General features: G+C 45.0%; 1 protein-coding gene across 2 annotated transcripts in view; it reads left to right on the plus strand.

Moving 5' to 3' along the window:
- Positions 1-12929, plus strand: part of CFTR (CF transmembrane conductance regulator) — a 1194762-nt gene that overhangs the window by 978589 nt on the left and 203244 nt on the right. For both annotated transcript variants that reach the window (XM_086919414.1, XM_086919415.1), the window contains one exon: positions 11617-11696. In XM_086919414.1, the coding sequence (XP_086775540.1) occupies positions 11617-11696 (80 nt within the window). The remainder of the gene's footprint in view (positions 1-11616; positions 11697-12929) is intronic.

A 12929-nucleotide genomic window follows, 5' to 3' on the forward strand; every position in this document is an offset into this window, starting at 1 on the left:
TACTATGTGACACACCACACACTCAGATCGTCCAATGCAAATCTCTTGAAGCCCGCTGATTTTAGGTATATTACAAAGGGTGGGAAATCTATTGCGGTACTTGGGACCAATGCCTGGAGCCTGCTACCTAACCATCTACGTTTCATTCAAACTGAGACCCTCTTCAGGAACGCCCTGAAACCTGGATCTTTGCTGCCCCTGATGCTCTATGTAGATCACGTATCTGACTCTTTCAGTTCTAGTTGCCTGTGTTCATTAGGGATCTATACAGCGCCACAATGCACCCCGGAGGGAAAGCTGTGCTCTACAAGTACTTTATAACATAACATAACTTCCTGTGGTCATAACTAAATTGTTCAAGTGTGCACATGGACGTCATTTAGGGGTTACCAGAGGTTGCATCTGTGACCTATGGCTTGCCCTTTGCTATCCCTAGTACTGCCTTTGTGACCCCTTGCATTAGAGAGGGCAAATTCAAGGCCAGGAACACAGGGGCAGCTGGTTATCCACTCTCTTTATTTTCTGATGACTAATAGTGAATAAATAAGAATATTATTACCTAATAGTGTAATACAAATGGCGTACAATAAGCTGGAATCATTCTTTCTGTGGCACCTGAGGTAAGTAAAAAATGCTTTTAATGTATGTTGTGGGCCCCACTTAAAAATGTTCCCAGGGGCTTGGCCAAGATGGCGGTGGAGTAGCTGCGACTTTTTGGAGCTCTGCCCACAGTGGACCACTAAAGCATTTCTTTCAAAGCCCAGGGACCCCCAAACCCAGCTTAAAGCTCCGTACTTGGTCGGGAGCTCAGTGGAGACGTGAGGCATCTGAGGTTGCGACCCCCATGAAGTCCCGGATACGCAACGGGAGATGAGCGGTGAGCAGGAACAGTGAGGAGAGAAAGGTGACGCTCCCCCCGGGATTGAAGAGCACAGGACTAGGGGACAGCCAGCTTTGAGCCAAGATGAGGGCCCCCGGACGCACGGCTACTGCAGTCTGAGAGGGCAAGATAAATGAAGTGCCACAGATCACCTTAGGCCTTCCATATGAGGGGACGCGAGGGGGCCATCTTAAGTCATTTAAGAGGTGAGACTAGTTAGCAAGCATAAGGAGAGGGCCAGTGTCCCTTCCGAATGCCAGACAAAGCATTGGGCCACACAGCCATGGAGGAGCATGCAAGATTAGTGAGGCCTGGAGAGAGCGTATGGTCTGACAAAGTCAGAGCCCCCAATAGGACACTAACGAAGCTCATGGGGCCATCTAACAGATCGCACTGGTAAACACAGTACTCCGGGAACGGGAGGTGACCTCGTAGTTATACAACACACACCAAACTCAGCTAGCAGCATGACGTCCACCAGTCCAAAAAAAGAGGTCAACATTAAAGATCTTCTGCAGAAACCTGGGGGCAAGCTGCAGGGGGGCCAAGCGACGGAGTCGCCATCTTCTCAGGCCCAGGATGAGGAACTAGGCCATGCAGACCAGGGAAAGGAGGAGCTGATCACGCTGCGCTTCATTGAGCAACTGTTCACCTCACTGAGAGACGACTTTGTGGCACTGCGCCAAGAGGTCTCCGCAGACTTGAACCAGGTCAGAACAGACATAAATGAACTGGGGGACCGTGTAGATACCCTGGAGAAGGCGTGAGACAGCTGGGAGGAAGAACTTCACTTGCATGCAAGAGAATTGATAAACCTTCTGGATCGGAACGTATAATTAAGCTTGCATCTGGAAGACCTGGAAAACAGATCCTGGCGCTCAACTGTACACATTAAGTAAGTTCCTCTTCACGCAGATGATGAGAAACTAGAGGACTTTGTGACCCGACTATTTCAATATGTCGCCCTGGTACTGGAAGATCAGAAGATTGTTTTGGATCGTACACTTAGGGCTGGCCATCCAGCAAGGAACGCAGGCCAGCCCCAGGACATTTGTTCATGCCTACACTCTTACCGCCAAAAAGAAATCATAATGGCAGCCACCCAGACAAGGCGACTGTCCAATCCGCGGGCCTGCAGGTGGGCATCTATCAAGGTCCCTCCCAGTTAACCCTCCCAAGCCGCAGAACCCTGCGTCCTGTCACTACTTTCTTGCGAGATCATGAGATCCGATACAGGTGGGGACATCCCTTTAAACTACTTTTTGTGTGGGACAAAGAAACACATGCAGTGAGGTCCCTGCAAGAGGCGCAGAAGGCATTGGGAGTTGACTTTGTGGCAGGTGAATCGGAGAACCCCGGCTGAGCGAGGCAGGACTGAAATGAGCAGGGAAAAAGAGAGGAGGACGCCGCAAGGGGAAGATGTCACATGTGCAACCTCAGAAGCGGAAAGCCAGAAGGAACAGGAGGCACTTCTTAAACAATTGCATGCTGGAGAAGACGGAGAAGATCATGCCTCGAATGAGTGGTACTAAGGGACTCTTATCAGAATCCATAAGTAAGCCGGGGACTGGTGATCCTGGGTTTAGAACTGGATATGGCAGTGGCAGGCGGGGCCCGCTTTTCATCCATCGAGATATCGGATGGTGCTGCACTGTCACCGGCCCGATGGACCTACGCGTCGAGGCGCACCTGATGCCCAGATTGGGGAAGCCTTTTTGTTAAACCCACTCTATAAGTCTTCCCCTCTTGGATATCTCATTTTCTTCTTCTCGCCTTGCCCTCTCTTTGGCACACTCTTTCCCCAACCAGGACCGGGGAGAGGTTGGGTTTCATCTGAATGGAAATATGGTGATAACGTGGGGATAATGAGTCCCAAGCAAGGTGGGGATCTCTGGGTATATAGCACACAGGGCCTATCAATAGGAACTACAGAATCTGTAATCGGGCAAGTATGGGCGAAGAAGGCCCATTCTGCCACGGATGGACTACCACAGCCGGGGTGGGGGTCCATTACATTTCATGCATCAAGAGGGGAGAGACGGACACCAACTTGACCTATGACTGGGACGCACCCAAGTTTTTTAATTTTTTTATTATGAAGTTTTATATAGCGCTGGCTAGACCCGAGGGTATCGGAGCGATTTACAACAGTTGTGCTGCAAAACAAAAAAATCACATAATACAGTAATAGTAGAGATCATGGACGAAGAGTTCCAGCTCGTTGTGTAACCTTGGAGCGCTGAAGTCTTGGTATGCCTTAGAAGAGTGTTGTTGTCTTGAGCAGAGCTCCTCTTTCAGGGAGGAGTGAACGAGATCGGGGTCAGGGAAGTGGAGGAGGTAGAAGGCTTGAGGACATAGAGTCGAAGTGGTGCGAAGTGCCTGCTTCCGTGCTTCGGCGACGCCTATTGGTTCGCTAGGGAACAATCAAGGGAAAGGACTTTAAGCTGTCTTTTGAATTTTGTAAAGGAGGGGATAGTTCTGAGGTGGGGGGAATAAAGTTCCAGATTTTGGGACCAGCCTGCGGTTCTTTGTTTATGTGTTTTCAGCGGGATGAGTAGTAGAGTGTTCGAGCTCCTGAGGTTCCTGGACTGACTGGCTTTTTTGAGTTTGGAAGCCAGTTATTCTGGATTGCCTGTGTGAAGGGCTTTGTGCGTGAGGCAGGCTGTTCTGAAGCTATAACACATTTTAACCGAGAGCCATTTTAGTTCTCTGAGTGCGGGTGAAATGTGATCAAAGTGGAAGGATCAGGGCCATGCACATCACCAAGAAGATCCCAAGCGGAAGGGACCAGGGAGAGTTGGGAGTAGTGGTAACCTTGACCTGAAGAGCACACACTCATATTGTCCCAATGGCGCCCCTCAATACCTTAATAGTAAGTCTCAATGTACGGGACCTTAACTCCCCAGCAAAACGAAGGGCACTCCTGGCATACCTCAAAGACATTAAATGTGATATCTGCCTCCTACAAGAGACATACTTGAGATGCGCAGACTGGGCATGCCTTCAGTAGTACTGGTTTGACTGCCAATTCTTCTCATTCCTGCCAGGGAAGAAGGCGGATGGAAGTGCTTTTCGCAACACATTTTCCAGGTAGGATTTTGGGAGTACAAACAGAAATATCAGGAAGGGTGCTGGCCTTTCGGGTGGGTGTGGGAGGTTACACCTACACACTGGCATCACTATATGGGCCCAATGAGGGGGAAGAGGGCTTTCTTAGAGACGTAATTGGCTTGATCCTAGAAGACTCGGTGAGAATCTCATAACAGGAGGGGGCTATAATGTAGTACAAGATCCCACTCTAGATAGAACCACACAACGGATGGGGCATTTGGGAGCGTTATCAGAGTCCATGAGCTGATGGCTGGCAGAAGTGGGACTAGTGGATGCATGGCGTCAGCGTAATCCTACGGCCCGAGACTATACTTTTTTCTCGGCAGCGCACCAGTACTATGCCAGGCTTGATTTTTTTCCTCACCACACCCCAAATCATGGAAGGGATACTGGACATCACTATAGGCATGGCATCACTTTCTGACCATGCACCCATTAGCCTCTCTTGGCGTCTAGAAGGGGAATACCAGAAGTATAGGCTATGGAGACTCAACCATAAACTGCTTACATATGAAGCTAATATTAAAGAGATACAAGAGGCCATACAAATCTTTCTAGAGATTAATGATGATGGTCACACACACATACACTTGCTGTGGGACACACTGAGGGTGGTCATTCAGGGGATGGTTTCTTGCAATAGCGGCCAGACTGAACAGGGACAGAAAAGAAAAAAGAGACTGTCTGCAGTGGCAGGTTAAGGAGTTGGAAATGTTGCATCGTAATACGGGGGCAAAGCAGATGCAGCACCAGCTTACCAATGTTCGCAAGCAGCTGAAGGCACTGGATCTTGACAGGGCTGAGTACTCTCTACACTGCACTAAGCAATGTTTCTATGAAGGTGGAAACAAGGCAGGGAGGCTGCTGGCGTACCAGCTGTGCTCCAAAACACTCCAACGCCATATAGTGGAGATAGAAACACAACAGGGAAATACAGTACTGGGAGATGACCAAATAGTCCTTGAGTTCGAAAACTTTTACACAGCCCTTTACACTGCAGATTCTTCCGATAAAGCAGCAGCAGCTGTATATTTCTCCTACGTTGTGGAGAACAGGGTTATACCCACTAGAGTCAAAGGGACCTGGGTAGTTATCAGTACAAAAGGAAGGGGTCCCAGACACAAGACAAATGATTCAAACTTATTTCTTGATATACAATTAATTCAAAGAGCAAAGCTATTGAATGCAAAAGAGTTTAATTCAGATTTGCATGTACATCCTTTAAGTGGTTAGAACTCATAATACATTTTTTATATACATGACAAATTTCAATAAATGTACGTGCCCACATTCACAACGGGGAGGGGTGAAGTGAGGACGTGTCAAGGATAGGGTAGGGTAAAGGGATAGTCTGATTCATTCAGTGGCAAGTCTTATTCTCAATTTAAAGACTGAGTACATGTGGTCCCTTTAGCCAAAGGCCACAACATAAGGCTCATAAAGAGTCCAAAATACAACTGATGAACAAAGCCAAACTCCGCTTGAGCCGTTAAGGTCTTGCTGGGGGTAGGAGTTGGTCGTGGTTGTGTAGTCTACGTTTCGACCCGGATTATCAGTAGGAGAGTGATCCTTATAGAGTGGGTCTTCTTCAGGACAAAGAAGTTGTGGGTGGGCAACCTCCTAGGGAGCAGTTAAAAAGAAATCAATTAGCACACACCCATCCTGTTAATTATTACAAGGAGGGCGGATTTTCAGAGAACAGTTTAACAATTAAAACCGTGTTGTCAAATTGTGTTCAAGACACAATACACATAGTGTGAGATTAAGGAATACATAGGATCTGTTAATTGCTCACCTAGCGCGAAGGGTGAGAGGAGCTGGGTCAACAGAAGATGAAATCTCCCGGGCCAAATTTGTAGGTTTTTAACTGAAAATAACAAGGAAAAAGGCTTATTTATCTACAGATCATTTAAATTGCGAGCTTTTCTCAACCAAATATTGGATTCGCAAAAAAACTTATTAGGTCATATCTCTTGATTGTCAAGGGCAAAAGGTGGTGTCTAATATCCACACCACAGATGAACGCCGTTAGGTCACTAGTACCGTGAAAGTAAAGTGCCCCAGTATATTGGCATCTTGTCCAAGATTTAATATACTATATATAACTCCACCCAGTGACCTAGGTCTCACCAGTCTTGGATAAGATTATATGGTAAAGGTCAGTTATAGGATTCTCATGGGCAGTGATTGATTCCATACTCAGAAACCAACTATATGTGGAGGACAAAGTTGCAAAAGGTGCTATCCGTGGCCTATATTTACATAATTTCTCACCCGTAAACACAGTAAAAAGCATACCTCTAAACTCTGAAGGTTCTCAAGGCGTCTTGCCAGTAGAGTGAAATGTTCTTTAGGTCTTTAAGGTTGTTAATTCAGTCACCTTAAAATAGGGAGACAGCGTTTATCATTAAGGCATTGTTCCATAGTATCTCGAATGTCGAGGATAGTTCATTACATAAGGCTTACCACTATTATTCGATTTAATAGCAGACAGGGTGGATTCTATGCATACAGCACACTTTCATGTTGCTCAGTAATTTGTACTACCAAGTTCAAATTTATTAGGAAATGAATGAAATGTGCCTGTGCATGGGGGACACAAATTGAAAACAGATTTTATTATTAGTGTCTGGGGTCCGAAAAGGCACAGTTTTAAAAAGGCACAGTTTAAAAAAAAGGGCCTGGCTATGAATAGGACATACCTCTGGTAAACGAAAGGTTCTGAGGGCATCTATCGGTAGAAATTCTGTTTTACATTTTGTACCTTGAAAATAAGGAAAAGGGCATTATAGGATATTAATGCCGCGTTGCACCACAAACCATAAAAGCCATTAGGGTCTATTTTAGGATGCTTACCTCCAAAATTCGAATTATCTGGAGGAAGACTGGATCATATGTAATGGGCACATCCCCCTGTAAGACAGTAAGGAGCCCGTGGGTTCATAAAGCTCTTTAACGAAGTCCAAGAAATGGCTGATAACCAGAACTTCAGACAAGCGTTTATCATCAGACTTATACACCTTTTTAACCATACCCACACAGCGAAACAAGACACCAGCGCAGCGCAGGTGGGAGACACAATGCTAGAGGGAATTTACCCCAAAGGAATGGCAGGCCATCGTTCTTAGAGCGAGAGCCTCCTCTTGTAGCACAGCAGGCAAAGAGATGTTCCTCATAAAGAGCGCATTACTGGTATTATACCCCAGATAGGGTAGCACGATAGAATCAGGGGCAGATGCTCATTACTGGTGCCAATGCGGCCAAATAGGCACCTTTACTCATTTGCTATGGGAAAGATACAGCCTTTCTGGGATGCCATACTGCCAGACATCAACACTACACATGATACAGACCTGCCAAGATTCCCAAGCTACATACTTTTAGGCCTTCCGAATACATTAACATATCCTCTTAAATCGTGCTGAGGGTGCGCTATTACGCTGGCCTTTGGGTAAACAAGTACTATTAGCTAGGTGGGGGACGGAATCATTCCAACCAGGCTAGATTGGCTACATAAGTTATGGGAATTGGTAGGAATGGAAAAGATAACGGCCAGTATATCACATAGGTTCCCCGGCTTTCACACAACCTGGAGCTCCACAGTGGAGTTCCTATCCTCTGAATTTAATGAATTAACATGCCCGATATATCTACGTGTACTCGGTCTTACCAGAGATGCCCCACAAAATTCATAGATAGCCTTGCAGCAGGAACACAAGCCACATAATGATCACCGCCGAGGGACACAAGATCGTAAACAGTGATGGAGCCCGTACTCCCCCTATTCTTTTCCTTTCTCTCTCTTTCTAATTCCATCTTCTCTTTCTAATTTGTTTTTCTATGTTTTTTGCCCACTGGCCGTCAGGTTGTAGGTGGTGCTTTTTGTCATGGAAAATTCTAAATTTTATAAAAAGATATAAACCATGAATGTATGTTGTGTGCATGCTTGCGGGTGAGAGTGCATTTATCTGTGAGAGAGTGTATGTATGTGAATTTGTCTGTATGTGTAAGTATGTGTGTGTGATTGAAAATAGAGGTCAAACTGCATGTAATGTCACTTCCGTTACCCATGTTATTTTGGAATGGAACTGATATTACCTTTCTTAAATGACCAGATAACATCTGTAAGACAGAGGGCAACATGAAACAGACTATGCATTTAACCATGTTATTACAAGACAAAAATTACAATGTTTTGACACTGTGACCATGATAATCTATTGCCAGCTTGAATATTTAATTAATTTATTTATTTATTTATTTATTTAAAGTATTTATAAAGAGCACGATCATCCCCTAAGGGATATCCAGGCATAAGACCTCATAGTAGCCAAACTCCATCCGTAACAGAAGCCATTAGAGCATCACGACATATAAAGGCTACTTTTAGTATACTTGTAATACTGCATCTATTTCCAAGCTAGGGCTGGAGAATACATAGTGATCAGTTTCATGCTTGCACAATTCAACTGCAGAAGCTGGTGCATTCTACCACTTACACGAAAGTCTCATTCCTTTTTCATGTATGGATTTTGAAGGGAGATGTGAAAAACACAAGAACACTAATTTTTCAATTTTGAGCAATTGCAGATGGTTTGTCCTATTGGATTAATATCAATCTCAGGCATTTATGCATCTTTTTGAAAAATGGCGAATTCATAATTCACTACTGTTAGATTTGGGGGTCTCTTGTTGGCTCAGGTAGGTACGTGTGACAAATAGGGGCCCTCTCCTCTAGTCAGGATAAGGGGATTACACTCCTAAAATAGCCCCTGCTCACCCCCTTGGTAGCTTGACATGAGCAGCAAGGCCTTATCTCGGGGCGTTGTAAGTTAAGCAGTTGTGACCACGTACAGAAACCAAGTGACAACACTACAAATGGACACCACACAGATTTTATATAAAAAATAAGTAGACTTTATATAGAAATACCACAAGACCATAAGCGACAAAAATACACAATACGATTACTTTAAGATGGTAGATTTAAGCTTAGTTCAGTTCAGTTCTTAGATGCGTCAATGTACCTTAGGTTACGTTGCGCTTCCACGACAAGCAATGTCCCAGCGATGGGAAATGCAGCAAAGTTCAGATACAAAGAAATAAAGACGTGAAGATCTTCCAGATGCGGCACACTTGTCGGGATGCGAGAAGTTCTCGGTTCGATGCTTGGACTGCTGCAGCGACACCCTTACGATGCGACGACAGCAGCTCCAGCGGCAACGCTCTTCTCCCACGATGCGTGAAGCTTCTGCTCGATGCGACAACTACAGCGGCGACATCCAAGGTGCGATGGCAGCAGCTCCGACGGCGCCGCTCTTCTCGATGCGAGGTGCTCTTGGTCGAGGAGGTGCAATGCGACAGTTCCAGCTGCGACACCCTCCTTTGGAGTTGCGATGGCAGGCACAGCGACAGCGGCACGCTCCGACCTCGTTGCGAGATTCTTCTCCTGATGCGGTGCAGTGCGACAACTACAGCGGTGACACCCTCATTCGGAGTTGTGACGGCAGCAGCAGCGACGGCGACACACTTCCTCTTTGTTGCGGCGGGCTTCTCTCCGATGCGGCGTAGTGCGATAGTTCCAGCGGCAACACCCTCCCTCGCAGTTGCAACGGCAGGCACAGCGACACTCTTCTTCTCGTTGAGTCGCGCTTCCAGGTCATTGCGACATGCAGTTCCTCAGAAGGCCCAAAACAGCAGCAGGCTCTTCCAAAGAACTCTGGGGAGCTGGGGTGAAGTCTGTTGTACCTGTGACTTCAGCAGTAGGCAATCTCTTTTCCAAGCCCTTGGAGATACTTCACAAGTTGAAAGCAAAGTACACAAAGTTCCTTTCTCCTTCCTATGGCAGTAAGGCAACCACTGCAGGCCAATGCCCTAAGCAGCACTTCAGCTTGGGAATAGTCTCTCCTCAGTATCTTCAGGTTCCTCTCCTCAGTAAAGGTTTCTTCTTGTAGTCCAAAAGTGATCTAATTTCATGGGATCAGGGTCCCAATATTTACACCCCAAAATCCTTTGTTCTCTGAAGGAGAGGGGCCTTTGCCCAGTCCAAACCAGTTCTGAAGCGCTCTGTTTACCAGACTTCTCCTTTCCTTTCACAGTGCAGGGCAGGCACATCAGACTCCCCACAGGAGGTGGAGCCAGCATTGTGGAAGGCAAGCACAGTCGTGGAGCACTTTGTTTACTGGACTCCTTCTCTTCTTTCAGTGTGCAGAGCAGAGACATCAGCCGCTCCCCAGGGGGTGGAGCCAGCATTGTGGAAGGCAGGAACAGCCCTATTCAAGGTTCAGGTGCAACTCCTCCCTCCCATCTAGAATCAGATCTCTCTATTCACCACTGGGTGACTCAGCCTTTCTCTTGGAATCCGCCAGCTCTGTCACTCACAAAACCAAAGGAATACACAACCTAGCAGAGGCAGTTTTGAATGGTTAGACAAGCAAATACCTACTTTCTAAAAGTGGTATTTGCAAACACAGGATGTTAAAACCAACTTCACTAAAAGATGTATTTTATCATTCTGAGTTCAGGCATACTAAACTCGATTTTCTACCATGTTCTCGGAGACAGTTAGGATTATAGAATGTAGTAACTCTAACAGTCCATTCTGGCCTATGGAGAACAGGTAGCCTTGCAATAGTGAAAAACGAAAATGGCTGTAATTCACTATTAGGACATGACACACACATCAGGGGTTGTCCTACCTTATACTTACAATTCACCCTGCCCTTGGGCCTACCATAGGGGTGACTGATATGAAAAAAAGGGAAGGTTTAGGGACTGGCAAGTGGGTGCACTTGCCCAGTCAGCATGACAGTACCAGACTGCACGCAGGCTCTGCAATGGCAGACCTTAGACACATTTTACAAGGCTACTTCTGTGGGTGGCACAACCAGTGCTGCAGGCCCACCAGCAGTATATGGATTTACACACCCTGGGCACACACAGTGCACTAGACTAGGGTCTGATAAGTAAACCAAATAGCCAAACATGGAACCACTGATTAATACATCTATTTACAATAGGGATCACTTGCACTGTTGTACTGGATAGCAGTGGCACAGTGCCCAAAGCATATAACACCAGCAAAAATACATGAGGCAACAGGAAAAATGGAAGGGAGACCCACGGCAATGGTGCCAGGTCTAACAACTATTTTGGCATTTTAAAAGTTTATTAAAGTTTAAATTTTAGATTTTTGTATTTCCAATGTGTCCTTTTTTATTTGGGGTGGGTAAAGTGCTACCTCATTGTAAATGGAATATGTTGTGGGAAAGTAGTGTTGAACCGCATCATTTTGAGCTAATATTTTTTATGTTAAATTGGTAACTCCTTGTTCTCCTTTAATTAAAAAAAATATCGTAGATCTTTATGCTGGTCACAAAGTTAAATCAATATTTGCATGCACAATAAAAATAATTAAAAACAAGATGATGCCGATACTGTGCTTCAAGTACAAGATACTGTGTATAATCCACCACTTCTATGTGAATAGAAAATCAAAGCGTCCACATTTGAACCAATAGAAGAAAATGTGTGAAAAAAATATGTTTTCTTGATGTACAGAGCTCTTACTGTAAATTTATTTTCTTGATAAATATTCTAATATTTATTTTCCATTCAACTTGCAGGTCGGATTCTTAACCGATTCTCCAAAGATACAGCCATCATGGATGACCTACTACCCCTCACCATATTTGACTTCATACAGGTGTGTGCATTGATAGTTCTTTGATGGGTTGCCTCTCAGTGATGGATGCTTCTGAATATAAATGGAAGCGGTGAACATGATGTTGGCAAGTTTAGAAATCAATGATCACTTGAAATTAAAAACGTGAAGGAAAGGTGATGCTGTGGCCTTATTTAAACCGTACCCAGGAAACCTAAGGGTTTGTTCCATTCAATGCATCAGGTGAAAAGCTAAGATAAAGAAAATATTTGAGATTTAGCTGGTAGAATTAATCAAAGTTAGTCAAAACATCCTATTTTCCTTGGTTGGCATGGGTCGAGTTAAGGCTTTTCTGTGAATGAGTTAACAATTAGCAAAGAAGCAGTTTGAATCGATCTGTATACAACTAACAAATTAATAATACTCTCAAGGGCTAATGAAGAAAGGTGGAAATTAGTTCTCGAAACATTTCCAAATTGGATCACTCTTTCAAGGAATATTTTGCTGTAAAACTGCCAAAGTATGTTTACAAGAAACATATTAAAACCATGAAGCAAAGCAGTTTGAAGTCTAGTATGCGGGTTGTTGCTTTGCAATACCGCCTCTGACGTCTAACAGTGAATGGCCAGTGTAGAGGTGTTCCTGCTACCGCTGTACCAGCGCTGATGTGGGTGACACAGCTAGCGCTTTGTCCTGTTGTTAATTTGCAGGTGCCCAAATGAAGTACCTTCATACATCCTTGTTTTCCAAAACCTAAACCCAAGCATCTCTCGATAATTTCATCAGCCCATTAAAAAAGGTGCTTCTCAGATGAAAATAGATTTTCAATCTGAATGAGAGAAGATATTAAGGGAGAAACAATGATCACTGCCATGAGAGAAAACAAGGGACTGGTGCCAGGTCCTTCTTTTCATTTAACAAGTCTCCAGTGGGGAAAGGCCCCTGGGTCGCTCCATTGTTGTCCATAATTGAATGTAGGGACAGATATCCTGCAGCTTGAGTCACTCCTCTCCACCCTCTCTCTTTTCTACCACCTTTAAGCCCGCCCAGTTGGTCCTGAGAGGATACTCTACGATCACTCATACTTCAGTTGCTCACATTTTAAGCAGTGCCCTCCCTATAGAAGGAAATCGATATGTCATTCATATCGACATGTAACCTATGTCAACACCGCTGAAATGCAGGTCCAGCTGGCACAGACAGACTGCAGATGAAAATGACACACCTTAAAGTCTAAGAAATGTAAAGCTGTTCGTGAAATGACGCACAATGGCG

This window comes from Lissotriton vulgaris, chromosome 1_1, assembly GCF_964263255.1.
Source record: "Lissotriton vulgaris chromosome 1_1, aLisVul1.2, whole genome shotgun sequence".
Classification (NCBI taxonomy): domain Eukaryota; kingdom Metazoa; phylum Chordata; class Amphibia; order Caudata; family Salamandridae; genus Lissotriton; species Lissotriton vulgaris.